The sequence below is a fragment of the Mustela putorius genome, unplaced genomic scaffold (assembly GCF_011764305.1).
Source record: "Mustela putorius furo isolate JIRA1106 unplaced genomic scaffold, ASM1176430v1.1 tig00000577_pilon_pilon_pilon, whole genome shotgun sequence".
NCBI classification, from domain to species: Eukaryota; Metazoa; Chordata; class Mammalia; order Carnivora; family Mustelidae; genus Mustela; species Mustela putorius.
Genome location: NW_025421421.1, coordinates 7,602,135 through 7,621,283, shown reverse-complemented (window position 1 = coordinate 7,621,283; position 19,149 = coordinate 7,602,135). Strand labels below are relative to the sequence as shown.

The window sequence follows — 19,149 nt, the reverse complement described above, 5'->3', positions numbered from 1 at the left end:
TATAAACAAAAATACCAGTATACAGTACTAGTATTCAAACCAGTAACACCTTTTTTTTTCTGCCACAATTATTTTAAGAAAAAAATTACTTCCACAGATCACATATAAGCTATTTTAAAAATTCACATATGGAAGCGGTAACATACATGGAACTCAGATGGCAAATAGAAAGTGACATGTAGATTACAGAGGTAGTGATCAAAAAGCAGTAAGAGCAAACCTGAAGTTGCCTAGCTCACAAGAGGAACTGACGTTGAGCTGAATCGGCAGCAGGAATGAAGGAATAAAGTCAGACTAACAAGAGGAGACAAGAAGAATCAAAAGCTAGTTAGTAAATACCAAGACTGCACCATTTAATTCTATTTTCCAGGAATTTCTGGAGCTTTTCCCCTGCGCTCTGTCAGGGCTATCAACCAACAGATGCTTAAGGATCTGGTGAGGGGAAAAAAATTCAGCCACTGATTCATAAGCTACATCAGGTCTACATTTTTTTTCCAACAAATTTTAACAAGTTTAAAATTAACAAAGAGTTTCCATGTATGTCACAGTTATATCCATATTAGCAACTTCACTAATCAAATTGTGCTTTAAACAACTGCCATTCATAGACTTATACAGGAGTCTCATTTAATGCAAGATATTTTATTTCTGACTAGGTATTCTTTTTCTCTATTAAATGTGTAAAATGTTTGTATCTGGTTTCTAAATTGAAGATTAATATTGGTAGGAAAGCAGAAAAAGGAGATGCTGATTTTTCCAGTTGATAAAGTGCTAATTGCATTATTTGAGAACAATTTGTCCTAAAGCATATAAATATTCCTGTACAGAGCAAATTAATGCTGCCTAAAATCTGATTTTATAAAGTGAAAAGGGTGCGTAAGCACCAAAGCCTAAACTACAGAAATATTAAAAATATTTCTCAAAAAAATACAGAAAACTACAAAAATATTAAAAATATTGCTCCAAAAAAATTGGGGATTTTTAAGAATAAAGCATAGTGGTCAGAAACAGCACAGGACACAGGAACATTTGTTTAAATATTCCCAAGGTGCCAGGACTGCATTAAAATACTTCATGCAGGGATGCCTGGGTGGCTCAGTTGGTTAAGCAGCTGCCTTCGGCTCAGGTCATGATCCCAGCATCCTTGGATCGAGTCCCACATCGGGCTCCTTGTTCCGCAGGGAGCCTGCTTCTCCCTCTGACTCTGCCTTCCACTCTGTCTGCCTGTGCTCGCTCTCACTCTCTCTCTCTTACAAATAAATAAATAAAATCTTTAAAAAAAAAATACTTCATGCATAATGTCGTTTGTTTTTATTTATTTATTTTTATTATGTTATGTTAGTCACCATACAGTAAACCATTAGTTTTTGATGTAGTGTTGCATGATTCATTGTGCATAGTGTCATTTAATAAATAGAAGACCAAAGTTCCATTCTCAGCTTTGCAACTTAAAAGCCTATGACTGCAGGTAAGTTACTAAGTCTCTGGGCCTCAAATATTTTTGTTTCTTTTTTCTGCAAAATGATGATCCTAACACCTGATGTAATTTCTTTATTGGTTGTTTCAAGGATCAAATGTGGTATCTGGAAATATCTTTAAAACTGTAAACTGTAAAGGGCTATTAGAATTGTAATAAGAAGCTGTTATGATTTGAGGTTGCATGGACTAGAAATATCCTGTTATTTAATTTTAGTTTCAATGTCTCATTACAAGGCAACTCAATATGATGTTTTTATAAACAAATTATAAAAGAAAAGAATTCCAATATATTCACTTAAATCCACTTTAACATAAATTTTAGGTTCCTTTTAACACTTCTAAATTAGCTGCCCACAATGGCAAACCAGAAAGGAAAACTGACTGCCAAGTAATTTATGAGCTCTACTGGAGCTTTCTATTCCTCCAAACAATTAGGACCTCACAACTTCCTCTAAAATTGTTACATTATACCAACTTGCCTTGACTGAAGAGTTTATACACATTTTTTTTTTGCGTTGAAAAGAAGTTTAGATGTCACTATGTGGAGTTCTTTTTGTTGCTGTTGTGGTTTCGTTTGTTTTAAGCAGGCTCCATGCCCAGCACAGGGCTTGAACTCACAAACCGGAGTTTAAGGGTCCCATGCTCTACCAACTGAGCCAGGCTTAGATCTTACTTTCTGAAGGAAAATACCACATTCTTCAAAGGTAACATCAAGAATTGCTAGTAATTCTTCTACTTAGTAGCAATACCAGAAATTGGTTCATTTGGCACAAAATCTGCAATCTGTAACAAAGAACTATGAAACTGTTTTACCTTTTATTCCAGAAACCCCACTCTAACAATGTGCACTAAGAAAACAATGTAAACTATGCAAAGATAGTCACAATATGCTGTTTTTAAAGGGAAAAAAAAATGGAAATAATCCTAACACAGCACAGTAAGCAATGCCTGATATTTAGCCCAATGAAATGCTACCTATATAGCTTTAAAAATGACAAATACCCACTGACAGATAAAAATTAAGCTGTGAATACCTAAGAATGTAATTATGAGCATAAACACATTAACAAAGAGGGAATGATAATTTCCAGTGACAAATATCTGACACAGAATCAACTTCTTCTATTGCTTAAATTGAAGATTACAGTTTTAAACAAATACTTTTTAAAGGAACAATCAAGGCCCTCTGAACTTTATTTAAATGTAAGCAAACCAGAACCACAGAAAAATATCTAATCAAGTCACTGATAATGCTAGCAATGCTCTAAAACCCAAAGTACAATTTTTGTGTGTATTAGCTAAGGGATTATTCCTCTCAACAAATTTAATCAATTTTTCTTCAGAGCTGTTATGAAATAATGTATCTACAACTGTTCAAACCTACATCTGTGAATCTCTAAAATTTAAGTTGCCCAACTAACTGGTTTTAACGAGCGTAAGAAACAATTACCTCCTTCCTAGCTCTCTGGATGAATACGATAAGGCAGATTTCCTGTTTCAGAACTCTGCTGCTGTTAAAATACACACACATAAACCCCGCCCCCTCCCTGCCATGGTTCTGGTCCCACTAACAAACAACCAAGATTGACTACCAATGACAAATCAAATAAAATATGGTTGTAACTTACAGAATAACTTTCAGAAAGATCATCAGTCCAATATGCATTAGATATACTTGTCAGCATTATATACCTGAACTATAAGCCAAATGCTAACCTAATTTTCTACAGCAAAATCATAATAAAGTATATGAAAAATTAAAAAACTTAAAATTATGACATCAATCCAGCATTATTGTAAAGTACATAAGAGTGTATCTTTTACGCTCTAATCTTTATATTCAGTGTTAGGTTTATGGTACTTCTGTAGTTCATTTCATTATAAAAGCCATGCTTTTTATCATTTAATTTACCAGAGATAACTATCTAAAACACTAGGTTTGGGCTGCTCTTTAAGGTCACTAACTTCCACAGAAAGAAAGACATTCCAACAGGTAAGACAAAAAAGATGATAAGGGATGTATCAGTAGTTTGAGAACAAAGGCCTAATAATATTTAGTGCAAATTTACTCAATACTAGTAAACTACTTTAAAAAAAAAACACAACAGATTCCAACTTTTCCAACTCTATTGATCTTTTAGATGCAGCCGTGCACAAATTTCCTAATGTTCGAAACTACTACACATACATAATACGAAGGAAAAAAGCTCAATACAAAACGTATCGCCAGCAAGTGGGTTTTCATTTTCCTACTAATTAAGCTAAAACGGTAAAATTTCTAAATTTACTTCTATCAAATTTACCTTTCAATGAAACCACTGCTAATTTGAACCATTTTAATGGAAGAAAGCTCCAAACAAGTGTGTGCTAGGCTGCTTCATTTTTTATTTGGCTTTAATATAACAGACCCAAATCTCTTTATTTTATATCTAAGCCAGGACATCATCTAGAAATGACTTGCTTTTTTTTTTTTTCCAAGTGGCAAAAATAGTTTTGCCTAACTGCTGTATTTTAATCCTGGAAGGGTTTATACTAATATAAACTAGAAATACAGGTCTAATTTAAAATATTAAGGCACAGAAAAAAAAATATTAAGGCACAGATATTGGCATTTATTACTACATTAATAAGAATCATATTACTGATTTTATGAAAACTGCCTTGGTTCTAATACTGAAAAACATGATTTATATTCTCAGTGAGGATATTTTTATCATTATATCAACTTTATAATCACTTGAATAAGTGGATTATCAAAAAAACCTTTGAAATTACATATACTAAAATACTAGCCAAAATTCATATTTTAAATTTTAGTAATATGCAGATTTAAATATACTAAAAAATATGAGAGCAAGTCTACATTGCTTGGTTTGAAAAGGCAGTACTTTTAGTTTTAGTCAGCTACCCATAAATGCTTGTTCCTAAAGCAAGTATCATTTTAGTATAAATCCAATTATCACAATTGGGGGAAAAAAGCACAATTGCTAATCAATTAGTTGTGGAATCTTCATATGCAAAGGAGAATATACATAAAAACTTCGAAAATTATTAAGCTGAAACATGAAAGATAAAAAGGGAGACAACTCTGTCAACCAAAAAACTGTTTAAAAACATAAAAAGGTCAACATACAGAAAAACAAAAATACCAACAGTTAGATGGGAGGGGCAGAAATGAAAACAAGGGAAAGGAGCTCATAACACCTCACACCCTTTAAATACTATTAGGCAAACAAAACAGGTAAAGACTGAAAATTTGGATTAAAATCTCACCTACATACATGCTCCCTCACTTAATATAAGAGACAGAATTTACACACATATTATCTGTTTATCCAAAAGGGCACCATTCTCTTCATGACCTACCACTCAGACCCGAACAAATTCTATAAAGTGATGCTTGTCAAACAATCTACTTTCATCAGACATGAGTTTTAAATTGGCAAGATGATTCTTACACAAAAAATAGAGGCCCTAAACACAAAGTTAGATCCTATCTACACTGAAATAGTATGCCTGATCATATTAATCATTTGGCATAACAAACTTCTCAGTAAAAATATCAATAAATAAAGAAGATTAAAACTAATCAGACCCTATTAAGCCCAATATGCAATTTTAAAGACATCTATCCAACCTGGCAACACCAGTTCTTGGGGTGGGGGAGGGAGGGTGTGAAAAGGAATTATGTTACAGAAACAACTTATATATTGTAGCTTGAAAAAGCAAAATTTTAAATGGGAAAAATCACTTCACAGCAGAAAGACAAGAACTGAGTTGTGCAAGAAAGCAGAGGACCTGAAAAATATTTAAAGCAAATATTTAAGGAATACATATTAAATCAGTTCCCTGATGAAGTTCCATAATAATGAATTTCTATATATCAACTTTTAGGAAAATTACAGCTTAAAACTATCAAAATCTCATATAACTTAATATCTCAAGATAAAACATGGTGTTCCCACTTAAATATCCAAATAATCTTCTAAAACTAAAAATGACTAAAAGCCAGTCTTCCGTTACATAAGCTTTAGTTCTCAACCAATATCTTCACATTTTATAAGAAAAATATAAACACTGGCATAACCTCTAAGCTTTATTTTTGCAAAAGCTTAAAATTTGGTATTAGTCTTTAAAAACTATAATTAATAGATGATTCTAAAAAACAGAAATGTCAAAACCACTCATATCACTAGATTATCTTAACTTTTTCCTGTATTTGAGTAACAGATGGCAAACCTTAGTTCTTGGACACTACACAGTAATCACAATCTGTGTGACCTTTTCAGTATTAAAAAGAATCCAAATAGCCTTAATAACCAGCACGTGAGTGTATTTTTACAGTATTATCTATAATCCTGATCATAGTGAACAGAAACTAGATATGCGAAAATGCATCAGACTTTTTGGTGTGCTGATTCTTATTTTCCATAAATTTCCTACAACTAGCCCACGAAAACTAGCCAGATGTCAGACTGCTTCTTCAGTTTTCAAAAAACATAGATGCACACATTTACAAAGTATTTTTACCATTACTTCATTTTCATTAGTACCAAAAAGGTATATAGCATACCTAGATCAAAATTTCCTTATGCTTAATGAAAGAATTTTATCTCATTTAAAAAATGTTACTCTAACAAGTAATTTTGTTTAAAAAATAGAAGAGTTTGTTTCTTCCTCAATACTTTTGTTCTAAGTACATGAATTAATACATTTGCTCAAGACATCATTTAGCTAATAAGGTTAAAATTATCTCCCTGTTTTAATACTCTTAAAAATAAACTTAAATAAACTTAAATACTCTTAAAAATAAACTCTGTAATAAATAAATAAATAAATAAATAAAATGGAACACTAATCGGCAACTAAAAGGAACGAACCATTGATACAATAACTTAGATGAATATTCAAGGTGTTATGTTGAGGGAAAGAAACTAATCCCAAAGTGACATACATACAAATCTATGTAACATTTGAACTGACAGTGGCAGAGCGCACAGGAGTGAAGAGGCTGTGGTTATAAAAGGGCCAACAGTAGAGGTCCTTATGATAATGGAACTATAGAGTATTTTGACTATGGGGCAGATACGCAAAACCTACACAAGTGACAAAGTTGTACTGTACTAAATGTATGCAAACAAATGAAGAGAAGAAAAACTGGAGAGATCTTTCTTAGGCCCCCAAATTTTATCAATGTCAATATCCTGGATATGATATATATATATTTTTTGGATATGATATTTATACAACAGTTTTGCAAAATGTTACCATTAATGAAAACTGGGTGAATTGTTCCCAGGACTTGCATATATCGTTTCTTAAAAGTGCATTGGAATCTGTAGTCACCTCAAAAAAAGAAGTATTTCAATTTAAAAAATTAGCAAGATGGTAGTTCACCTAAGAACTTGCTCCAAATAAGAGCATTAAAATAGAAGCTAGAGATGATCATCCCAGGATCATGGTATCATGACCTGAGCCGAAGGCAGACACTTAATGACTGAGCCACCCGGGCGGGCCCTGAACAGATTTTTGCCAGTATGTATTCATCCTTGGGGTTCTTCCAATTTGCTTTCTTTACTGTAATTATATTTTCTGTTCTCCTTTCTCAGTTTGACACCTTGCCATGTGTTTGCTATTCCCTTGTTAATATCCTTCTTAAATACCTGTATCACAGAGATAATTAATTCAATTAGTACACCCTTTGGAAACTCATGATTTAATATTTGGTCACATAATTTACCTAGCTTATGACTACTTTGATCAGATGACAATTCTATCACCAACTAGCTTTCTTCCCAATACTTTTCACCCCTTTTTTCTTATAATCGTTTTGCATGCATTTGTGCTGGTTCCTTTTCCATTACTTGGGCTAAAAGGATGAGAGCTTTTCAAGGAAGACCACACGGCAAAAGGTTTACTTGAGAGACGGAACAGAGTCATCCCTTAGGCTAGAGGGGAAATTCATTATGAACAAGTTTTCAGCACATGTTGGTCTCAGTTTACAGATCAACCAGGATGTGCCTTCCTTCCTCGTTGGAGTAGCCTCCACAACAGCTTGCTCTCTTGCTCATCACAGATCCAGCTCACTGGGGCTGCCATTGCTGCAGCTCCAAATTGAGGAAAACCAAGTGTTGGGCTCATTGCACAGAAACAAGCCCAGAGGCCGAACTGGGCCCATGGAGGCTCCGACTTCCCCAGCATCTGCCTAGGCCAACTGTCTGATGCAATCCAGGAAAGAAAGGTAGTTAAAGCTCTACAGAACAGTTTCATCTGAGAGAGAGGAACAAGACAAAAGAGAGAACATCCTTTCCCCTTCCACCTTTCTGACCAGCTGCTCTGGCACACAGTGGTTCACACTGAGACTCGGAACATATCCTGCTAGTCTGAGCAATCAGATGTGCTATTTACAAAGCTACAGTCAACGAGGTAATCACCCCCCCCTGAGCATTCCCCTCCTCCTAACCAGCCTTACCGTCCCCCATGCTTCCCTCACTTTTGTAGAAGGTCTGCAAATCCCGATTAACCGTTGTCAAGTAAGTTTTTGCATCAAATTCTATGTCAGAGGAGTACCTGCTAAGATGGCATGTAAGATTATTTCTGCACATTTAGTGTCTATGAGGTGGTTTTCCCTTATGTACAGTCTCTCTTGCACCATCATGGAAACAGGGCTACTGAAAAGTGTGGTTTGTGCTTCTACACTTCAGTACGTCTCCTTTGCAGAACGAAACTGTCTCCAAGGGAGCTCAGCTATCTAGTTCATGGCACCGTTGTTCATGGAAGTTTTTTAGGTGTGGATGTGCTCTGTTCATGAAAAGTGCACTGCCAGACCCCGTGCACATCAGAAATGCTTTTGTTTTCTACCCACCTGCTAACACACACATGTTCCTTGATCCACAATCAGCTTTGCTGCAGGTACACTTGCACTGATTTGGGATTTCAGATATCCACTAGTGTCATAGAATGAAGCTTGTCTTGCTCACTTCCCTTAGTGCTTCTGGATGATTTGCAGACAAAGGCAGAAAACGCTGACTTTATACATTTTTTTTCTTCAAGAAGTTCATTTTGTCTATGAAAACCATCTACACTCAGCTACAGGACACCACATTCTCTGTTTCCACCTTATCTCCAGACTGTTCCTTCTCTCTTCTTCGCTGAGTCCTCTCATTTTCATGACTTCTAAACATTAGTGTCCCAGGGGACAGCTTTCAGACCTCTCAAATTTGTTCATTCTTACTTCTGAGAGGTGGTTACCTGATCCCTTAGCTTCAAATACTAATTTTAAAAACTTTAAATACTACCATAAGTTGACAATTTCCAAGTAAGTATCTCCAACCTGGGGTCTTCCCTATATCACCTCTGCTCATACAACCAAATGCTTATTCCCATGTAAACCTGTGCATTTTATAATCATTTCATTCAAGTTGATATCATCCAAATGCCTTCCTGAATGCCTTCCTTTTCTCAAGTATTACATTTCATTATTTCAATTTATAACTTCCTTGCTATTTTGTTGACATACTATGTATATAGTATGTGTATGTGTGTACCTATTATGTATATTATGACATATTATGTGTATAGTATGTATATGTGTGTTTATTTCTTTTCCTTCCTTATCAGAATGTAAGCTCCATGAGGTCAGGAACAAATTCAGTTTGATCATGTGTTTCAGCACCTAAAACTTGAGTGAGGCACAGCAGGTACTCAGTATTTGTTAAATGTGAAAACGAACATATAAGCGAGTACCTGAGAATAAAAACAATTCATACCATGTCACCTAGTGTCCATCTGTTTAATACATACTAACTCACCTGGGTAGCTCTGACTTGGGGACTCTTCCTCTAGCATCCATGGCTGCTCTTCTTGCTCCAACTTCATGATCACTTCTGGTTTAGGGATGCAAGACGCTGTAATTGGGAAATGACATGGGAATTCGGCAAGGCTCATGGGCTTCAGGGCCCTTGAAGAAGACAGAGACGAAGCTTCAGGGGCCAATTACAACACTTCATTCTTTACAGTGATTCAACAATCCTTCTGCTTAATACTTGAAATCTCAAACTTAAATATCATTAAACTCAACAAAGCTTCTACAGGTGTCAAACCAAGAATGAAGGTGCATACTAGGAGTCTACACGGGAAACAATCCTTACCCACTGAGACAAGGTGGCTATAGTTCTCTAGCATCACCTCCCTGTACAGGGTCCTCTGAGCAGGGTCCAGATGCTGCCACTCCTCCTGGGTAAAGCCCACAGTCACATCCGCAAATGATAAGGATCCCTGAAACAGCACATTTGTATTCAATTTAAGTAATCACAATGGGAAGACATGGAAAAGCTGTCAAAGAACTGTTACGGAGTTCACTATTCACAATCAGAAGATGTGTTCTGGCGTGCCTACCTTTGTACTTGGTTGGAGGAGAAAGCATGGCAGACATTCCTCAACAGTGTGATAAATTACCGGCATCCCATCATGTGCCTACATGCCATAAAGAACTCTCCTACCTTGAGAATCTGAAAAACCAATAAAACCATATCACTGTTCTCAAGGAGCATATAATCTGACAGACACAAGCATGATGCATCCAACTACCATGTAGCATGAAATCCTACTATAGTAAAACAGGTGCAAAGTAGAGTGAGATTACAGAGGGGAGAAAAGTTCTATTCCTGCTATTAGGGCAGGTTTCACTGATAACACAGTATCATTCATGAGCCTGGGCCAAGAGCATAACCATGCACACTTCTAAAATATGGAGTTAAGGGGCACCAGTTGGTTAAGTGTTTGCCTTTGGCTCCGGTCATGATTTCAGGGTCCTGGGATCGAGCCCCCTGTCAGGCTCCCTGCTCAGTGGGGAGTCTGCTTTGCGCTCTACCCCTGTGTGTATGTGTTCTCTCTCTCTGTCAAAGGAATAAAAATCTTTTTAAAATGTAGTTAAAGGAGTCAGTGAACACACAGGAAAGGACTGCTGGGACTATGTTCACATAAAGAGCTACAGTCGTCTTCAGGGAAAATGCTATTTAATAATTCTGAACATAACTCCTGTAGGACGGGGTGTCCAAAATGTTTGGTTACTGTTCCATGTAGAAAACCTTTTTCTTTCTTTCTTTCTTTTTTTTTTTTTAGGAAACCCTTTTTTATAAACAGTAAACTTACAATGTCAATTTATATATTAAATTCCATTACTGTTATTTTTCCTAACTCACTATTATTTTTTCACTATTATTTTTACTAGATTTCTTCATTCTTCTCTTTATGGATTACAATAAATCTAGGGAGATACCCAAGTATTTTCTTCCCATAACTGAACTGACTGTCTTATACAGTTCATAGCTTTTATACCACCCATTTATAAAATGACCACTGTGGAAAATACAGCAAGAAGAAACAGAGACATATCATTCCCAGGTTATCAAAACAAACAGCTAATCAGTGTTCATGTCATACACTAAAAATTGGTTACTAGGAAAAACAAGACTATTTTCCAGAAATGTATAAGGTATTATTGAGAAAACAAAAAACAAAGAATACCTAAGCAAATGAATACACTATATTCATGGCTTGGACAACTTAATATTACAAAAATATCTCATTTCTCCACAAATTGGCCTATAGATTCAAGACAATCAGAATTAAAATCTTAGCAGATTTTTTTGTGGAAACTGATAACTTTACTCTCAGACTTACATAGAAACTTGAATGGCCAAGAATAACCAAAACTACCTTGGAAAACAGAATGGATAAACTCACACTAATTATATAAGCAGAATCTAAGATGACGACCTCCAATGGATCCAACAACGTGACATAAACTCCTCTTAAATGGAAGAGACTTAAGTCCCTGTGATTGTGATACATTCTACGGCAAAACAGATTTTGCAAGTATAAATGAGATCCTTTAATCAGTTGACTTTGGTCTAAAAGGAAGATTTACTTGGGTGGGCCTGACCTAATCATGTGAGTCTTTTATTAATTTATCTTAAATATTTTATTTATTTATTTGAGAGAGAGAGAGAGAAAGAGAGCGCATGAGCACACGAGCAGGGTGAGGGGCAAGGAGCCCAACATGGGACTTGATCTCAGGACCCCAGGATTATGACCTGAGCCAAAGGCAGACAGTTAACCAACTGAGCCACCCAGGCGTCCCACATGTGAGGCTTTTAAGGAACGTAAGATATCAGAGACCCTTCTTCTGACCTCAAAGAAGAAACAAGCTACTGTGACTCCTACGGCTGTCCAGAAAGAAATTCTGCCACATATGTACAGATGGGAACCCAACCAAGCCTTAGATAAGGGAGCCCCAAGCAACACCTTGATTGCAGCATTAATGCCTAAGAAACTTATGTAACCTACTCCTAACTCATTCTCGTCTATACATATGAGCCATATGAGCAGGGAGCCTGATGCTAGGATTGATCCCGGACTCCAAGAGCAGGACCTGAGCCGATGGCCAATACTTAACCCACTGAGCCACCCAAGAACTCCTGGAGAGACTTTGTGAAACAATCTCGTATAAATAGGAGTTTTCCAGAGTAGCAGATAGGATAATGAACATTTCAGTGTCCTAGGTGCCCTCAGGAGTATCCTTTTTTTAATGTCCAAAAATGCAGGTAGTTAACGTACAGCGCAGTATTGCATTCTGCAGCACAACTCAGGGACTCATCACTTCTCTCCACCACTCAGAGCTGACCACAACAAGTGCCTTAATTGCCCATCATCCATCGACCACTCCCCCACCCCCTTCCCTCCATGACACCCTCAGAGTTCTGTCATGAGCCATCGCGCCACGGTGACCTGATGACACGCATCCGACGTTCCATTTCAACTGTCACTCTGTGAGCCGAGCCCCTGACGGTTGGGTGAACAGGACTAACAGTCCCCACGATGGGGAACCTTAACTGCTGTTGTACGGGTATGTGCCTATCGATTTTCTCAATTCTCTTCTCTGGAGCTGGCTGCCTCCCTTTCACAGAGATTGGCTTCTTCTCTTTGGCTTTTCCTCTCCACCCTCTGATTCCCCCTCCTGGTTGGATGCCTGTGTTTGTTCATTTGTCTGGGTGATTTCATTGGGATTTCGTGGGGAAGCTGCCTTCCTTAAACCGCTTCGATGTTCAGAAAACCTTACTCTTTTTGAATGCCCATTTCGGACACAGTCCTACAGGGACAACACACAGGTCACATGCCACACTGCTGTCCCTGCATCAGGAGAATCTTGGTGCGACCCAGGCACCACATTTGAGGGGAAGGAATTGCCGGTCTCCTCTTCTTGATGGACATGACAAAATCGGAGAGGAAAGGTCAGAGGTCGAAATGCAGCTGTTCTTAGAAGGAGAGACACTGGAGGATAGCAGGGTGGTCTCATGGGTTGATGTGCAGGGTTTCCCGGGCCGTCTGCTTGATGCCTGGGAGTGCACGGGAACGGGCTGTGCCACCGGGTGGGTGGACAGAACACACGGCAGCTGCACAGTGGACTGTCTGCTGTTCTCAAAGGTACTGCTGGGCTGGGTTCTCCAGGCCCGGCCTAGGGAGGGAGACAGGAGACTGTCTGCTAAACCTACAGTCTCCAGAGGGGATCAAGAGACCTGAGAGTAGACAGGGGATGCTGGCGAAGAATGAGAGAGCAGGGAGGGACTCACGCCAGTCAGGGTAGCCTCACTTCCATCCAGCCTCCTCAGAGCAGTCCGCACGGCAAGAGCAGGAACTCAGCATCATCCGTCTCCTTCCTGAAACCAACCACTCCCAGCCCACATGGCCAGCTACATGTCCGTTTGTACCATCGACTGCTCCTCGGGACTGGCGAGCTCAAGGCAAGCGAGTTCTCGGCCAGGTCCTATGCGACCGTTGGGAGTTTGAATCAGCTTGGGAGCCAAGCAGAACCCCAGGAGCCTGGGTTTCAAATGGCCTTCAGGACGGCCTTGGGCGACTGGGCTGACCTTGCAGAGAGGTGAGGGAACGTGGCTCAAGCTACCCGTTCCTGGTCCTTCACTAGGGCCCCACTGGGCAGAAACCACCACTTAGTTGATGTCAGGGCACCAAACACAGAGGTGAGTGAGGACTGAGGCTGGTCTCTCGTGGCCCTCGCTCTCCCCTACAGAAACCCTGGCATAGAGGGATTTGAGACTGTGAGGGCAGCTCTTGGTTCAGGGCTTCAGGACCTTTTAGCAGGGCCCGTGGGTTGGTGTCAGGGGCTCGGGGATCTCTGGCCACAGGGAAACGACGACTTTCCTGTCCCAGATCCATCCTTCATCAGGGTGGCAACTCTGGACAGTCCCTTTGGCACCCTATATTTCAGGCCCCTCCACTGTCCTCCACTGTGGCTTTACCCACAGCCAGCTGTCTAGCTGAGTCCCTAGGTGGTCCCTTCCTCAACACCTGCCGAGTGGCTGGGAAGCATCCAGTCCTCCCCTAGGTCCCAGGCACTCCTTGGACTCAATCCCTTGGGACACCGTGGTGGCACACTAACGTCTAGGCCGGAGGGTAGGGAAACAGGGCACAGAGGGTTCTGGGGAACACTCTCAGGTAGGTGTGGCTGCTCAGTGGATGTGACCGAGGCTATCACGCGTGCTCACGGCGCTCTGTTGCGTGCTTTTCTGTCCTGTCTCTGCTCCATACGGAACCTGTGGGTGTGGGAGGGGGCGGAATTCAGAGCACAGCACATGGTGACCCCTTCCTAAGTCCCACCTGGAGGGAGGAATGCCTGCTGGGCAGCTGGCGAGTAGGGGCAGGAGACGGATGGACTAGAAGGAATGGACTTCCAATCCCCCTATGGGCTCCTGACGACAAGGTGCCGACACTGTTCTCTATTTCTGTGTGTCTCCCAGAAATCTGTGGGGAGTGTCTCCTGGAGGATGTGGAGACTCCCCCACCCACGCCGCCCCCCCTCCACAATGCCACAGCAAGAAGAGAGTCCGGTTCTCCCTCCACAATGAGGTCTTCACCATTGAGGACCCCGAGGAAGGTACCTTGGGGATTGACTCATTACGTTGATTAGAGACGCATTTTGTCATTCAGTAGCACAGACCTAAGCTTTTAAAACTGCTGAGACACACTGTCCTCTGATTTCACTGGTAGCCATTTCCCTCTATGCCGTCCGTCCGTCCCCTTTTAAGTCCACAAGTCACGATGAGATCCTCATTCAAACTGGATCCAAGGGGCACAGGAAAAAAGTGTCTAGTAGCTGAAGGGATGGATCTTAGGTCTTTCTGGAACACACAGGTCCCTATAGGTCTCGCCAGGAAACATGGTTCTTAGATGTGTAGGAAGGAAGAGACTATGTTTTTTGCCAGGAACGCTGAACAGAAAAATGGAACAGAATACGACAGGAGGTTTCATGATATCCCCCCTTCACATCCGCCCATTAGCCACATCTTACATGGGTGTGCTACGTATCTTAAAAGGAACAGAACGACCTCACCACATTTGGGGAACTCAAGTACCCAGTACATTCCACGTGGTTACCGTTCTACAAATGGGGCCAATGCATTCGGTGACGTCTTCTCATTCTGGAAACAGACAGAAATCTGTGCACTAATGTCTCACACAGTTGGGTTCCCAATAGCCCCAGAGAGGCACTACCCCCAAATCCATCACGGGAGGAAAGAACACATTCAGTGGCATCCATACACATCATAGAGTGCAATTCAGGCGTAAGAAGAAACTAAGGTTTCCAATATTTTACGAAACAGACGGAACCTGGAAACTTAACACGCATTTTGAAAGCAAGCACACAAGGAAAGAGGTACATTACACGATCCCAGGCTTTGAGGACACTCCAGTAGGGACATTCGTAGACCCAGAAAGTGGAAGGGACAGTGGAGGGAGGAAACGGGGAGGGCGGTAACGTCGTCACGGGTACAGAGGTGCCATGAGATAGGATGGCAACGTTTTCCCCATAGATGGCAGTGCAGTCTACAAAGCATCACAGATGTCAGCAGTGTCACTGAACGGACACACACTAACAAATATAACCCGTCCCCAGTACTTAGATTCCATCACGGAAAAACCCACTACTCCAAGGCACGATAGAGGAGCGATAGGGTCACACAGCAGAGGTGCAGGGGAGACAGCTGAACAGGCCCCATGACCAGCTGAAGAAGTGGCAAGCTGGCTTGGCTGCACAGTGGGTAGGAGGGCTCAGGGGACTGCGCCCTGAAACCCAGGGTGCCGTGAGTGTTTTCCCAGACAGACGCTGAGAGTTCCCACTGATGACATCCCCTCCGTTAGAAAGCCAAGGCCCCATTTCCCTTTTCCATCCTGCTCCCCTCCTCTGTGTTTCTGTGTACACCACTGCGTTCTGCGTACGCCACTGTGTACTGCATCCACCACTTTGTCCACCACTGTTGGCCCACTGGCAAGTCAGGCCTTGCTTGGTCACCCTTCACGTCCATTCCCTCTGGCCCCGCATCCACATCCAGCAGACTTAACTCCCCAAGTCGTTCCTGAGTAGCGCAGCCAATGTCCTGACAGCTCCTCTCTGTTCTCCTAGACCCTGTGGAGGGCCAGTCCAAGGACCTTCCTAGGAGCTGGACAAAAGAAGGTCCCCCCAACTCTCCCTGAGGTAAGCTCGCCTCTCTGATTTCTCAGAGACACAAATGGTGCTTCCTTGATTTCTTCCATCAGTGGAGTTTGATGAACATCTGGCACTTTAACTCCCAGGGGAAGGGGGCAGCAGTCTCCCCTCGTGGAGGAATGCTGGGTCTGACCTCTTACACACAGTGGCCCCAAAAAGGGTGAGGACACAGGACAGCCTCAGTTACAAACTCCATGGGATCAAACACCTTCTTCAGCAGAAAAGGTTTCTCCTTGAAAGAGAACATTCTGTCTGTTGATCAGTATGGACTTCGGAGATTGAATGATGCTCCAGCATCATTCAAATGGTCCTCTTGAACTCAGGTGGGAGGACATGGACTCAACCACGGGACCTCATCCAATTAACTGCCTGAAGTCTTCCCCAAACCAAAGAGCTGGCCCAACAAGACAGGATGCTGGGATCCTCACTGTATTTCCTTTTCCCCAATTGCAGGTAGACGCTGGGAGCAAGGACAGCTGTACGTATTTAAGACCATCGGGCTCTGGGAGGAAATCTAGAGTACAAAGAAGCCTGCCCCCTGATTCTGGGTTCCAACAAGGAACGGGGGTTGGGGTATACTGACCGAGACTGTCCGGTGAGGCACGGTCACCACGTCAAACAGGGCTTGGAAGAACTCGTACATAGGGAAGGGGTGATCTTTGTGCACGTGGGATGAAGGCCCTGTGTGCGTGGGGGTGTGCGTGGGTGTGTGTGTGTGTGTGTCCCCATGCGTTATGCTTGTGAACACGATTGTGGGCCTTTCCCAGGTGATCTTTCTCACACTTCCATCACAATCACAGTGTCCTCCTTCCAAAACTCTCTCATCACCCTGGCACACTTTACATACTCCTTCCTCTACTCCCCACAGCTGTACCTGGAGGTTGTTTCCCTCTGATTTCCTGGGATGGGCATGGTGCGGAGATGAAGGGTCCAAACCCTTGACCTCCTACTTGGAAAGCCAAGATTGGAGCTCAGGTTCCAATCTGAAAGTTGCTCTGGCCTACCCACATGTGTTAGTCCCTCAGCCAGGGGGACATGCTGTACCATGGGTGCTAGCTAGCAAAGGGCCATCAACATCTGTGCACACAGCCAAATACCTAGATTCTATGATGGTCCCCGAAAGGACCCAACATAACACAGTGGCTTTCATGGACACAGAAGCCAGGGCAAGCTTAGAAGCCCACCTTAAAGATTACAGGCTGGTCCCTGGAGTCAAGTGCACAGAGAAAAGCCACATCCTCATGCTCAAGCCCACATGGCTGGAAAGCGTGTGGACCCGTGGAGGACAGAACAGGGCAACATCGGTCATAGCCGGTCTCAGTGTGTACACACGACCGACCAATGGCAGAAAAGCTTCACGGAGGGAACTGACTGTACTTGATAAGATTTCCCTAAGCCTCAGGAAGGTTCAAATTCTCTAAGCACACACTCAAACACCACTGGCCAATAGGAAATCAAGGTGAAGCTTGGGTGGAAGCTTTGGACCCACATCCCCGGAGCAAATCTCCTGCAAAGCAGGCCTACAGCCGATCAGCACACACACCCAGACTGCTCTGTGTAAGCAACTTCCCACTGGTCAGAACACCTGGGAGGGTTCGGACAGCCACTGTCTTCAGGGGAAACACACACACACACACACACACGGGACAGTTCAAGAACAGTGGAAGGAATCTATCACACTCATCGACGGTGCCGGCTGTTTACGGAAGCTACGATGTCCGTGCTCTCCAGTGTTGCACATGGCATTTTCTGAAGACAAAGGATATGTGAAGCAAACTACTAGGCTCCTTTCCTGAGGGTTGAATGCAGCCCGGCAAGCAAGGCTGCTTTTTATGCTGTGCAAGATCTTACACAGACGTGATGCATATAGTCGCAGCAGGTGGGGATCTTGGGCCCAGAGCTGATGTCCAAAGCAGCAGCGTGGGACACCTTAGTGGCACGTCAGTCAGGAGAGGTTATGGGACTCGGTCTTCACACAGAAGCCAGGTTAGGCTTCCCATGTCCTGGACTGGCTATTTGGCTTTGATCGGGCTCGATTTAGCTAGAAAGACAAGAACCCTCTTCGCGTTTCCTCCCTGTTCCTCTCCCGTCCCTTCCCCTCTGCACCAGGACAAGGCCCGGCAGCAGTGCGGCCCGTACCTCCTAGGCACCCCTGCACGCGCACACTCCCCTCCTGTCCTCATCCATCCAAACTCCCCGCCTACTTCCTGAACAGCCTCACCAGTGTCCTCATGGTGCCTCTGTATCCTCCTAGCTCTCCACGATGACCTGATGGAAGAGCTACTACCCACTTTGAGGGCCGAGGAGGAAACTCTGACTCTCCCTCAGGTAAACTCATTGTTCCTCAAGATTTTGTTTATTTGAAAGACAGAAAGACAGAGAAGGGGAGAGAGAGACAGATAGACAGAGAGTGCACAAGAGCGCAAGCAGGGGGAGTAGCAGAGGGAGAGGAAGAAGCGGGCTCCCCTTTCGAGCAGGGTGCCCAATGTGGGCCTCCATCCCAGGACCCTAGGATCAGGTCCTGAGCTGAAGGCAGAAGCTTCAATGTCTGAGCCGCTCAGTCACCTCGCTAAAGTCATTTTGTGCTTCTGAGGGACAGCCAGTGTTTGATTTCTCTTTCCATGAAAGTGTCTGAGCATGGACATGCCAGAGGGGAGAGACCATGTCCTTGGTGCTGAGAGCCTGTCGTGAGTTTATACCATTAACGGACAGCAGATTGAGACGGGCACCACCATTGCTTAGTCAATGGATGGTCGTGAGCATTTTCCACCAGGTCGTTCTGTCTATGGGAAATGGCTTTGGAATGAGTTGCTGACGAAAATGGATGGGGGAATTTTGACATAACATGCCGGAGCCAAGGACAAGGGGGTCATTTTCGGGAGGTCATTTCCTCCTCCTCTGGAAAATAGACTCAATGACCGCATCGCATCTAGCTTGCTTACGACACACACCAAGGGCACAGAGATGTGTGCACACGGTGTGCACAGGGTGCGGGGATCCTCACTGGGTTTCCCTTTCTCCAACTGCAGGAGGCGGCGACTGGATACACCCCATATGCTTATACCCCCATCACTCCCCTAAGGGGGACAGATCTAACTCAACAA

The 19,149-nt window shown here is 42.4% G+C and overlaps 1 protein-coding gene and 2 long non-coding RNA genes across 9 annotated transcripts in view; 2 read left to right on the top strand and 1 right to left on the bottom strand.

Annotated features, from left to right (window-relative positions):
* Positions 1-19,149, bottom strand: part of LOC123392442 (phosphatidylinositol 3,4,5-trisphosphate 3-phosphatase and dual-specificity protein phosphatase PTEN-like) — a 103,947-nt gene that overhangs the window by 62,391 nt on the left and 22,407 nt on the right. Inside the window, exons 1-4 of one of the 7 annotated variants that reach the window (XM_045081469.1) lie at positions 12,100-12,225; positions 9,877-9,989; positions 9,630-9,756; positions 9,291-9,386 (exon numbers count right to left, since the gene is read on the bottom strand). The exons of 4 other annotated variants lie outside the window; for them this stretch is intronic. In XM_045081469.1, coding sequence (XP_044937404.1) covers positions 9,291-9,331 — 41 coding nt within the window. In that variant the 5' untranslated portion in view covers positions 9,332-9,386; positions 9,630-9,756; positions 9,877-9,989; positions 12,100-12,225. Of the gene's footprint in view, positions 1-9,290; positions 9,440-9,629; positions 9,757-9,876; positions 9,990-12,099; positions 12,226-19,149 lie in introns of those variants that run through there. 2 more of the 7 variants (XM_045081468.1, XM_045081466.1) reach the window with 2 other exon arrangements.
* Positions 12,277-16,019, top strand: LOC123392444. Its single transcript, XR_006607162.1, has 3 exons — positions 12,277-12,388; positions 14,298-14,434; positions 15,962-16,019. It is a non-coding gene; the product is annotated as an uncharacterized LOC123392444 (long non-coding RNA).
* Positions 16,016-19,124, top strand: LOC123392445. Its single transcript, XR_006607163.1, has 4 exons — positions 16,016-16,033; positions 16,499-16,523; positions 18,300-18,373; positions 19,075-19,124. It is a non-coding gene; the product is annotated as an uncharacterized LOC123392445 (long non-coding RNA).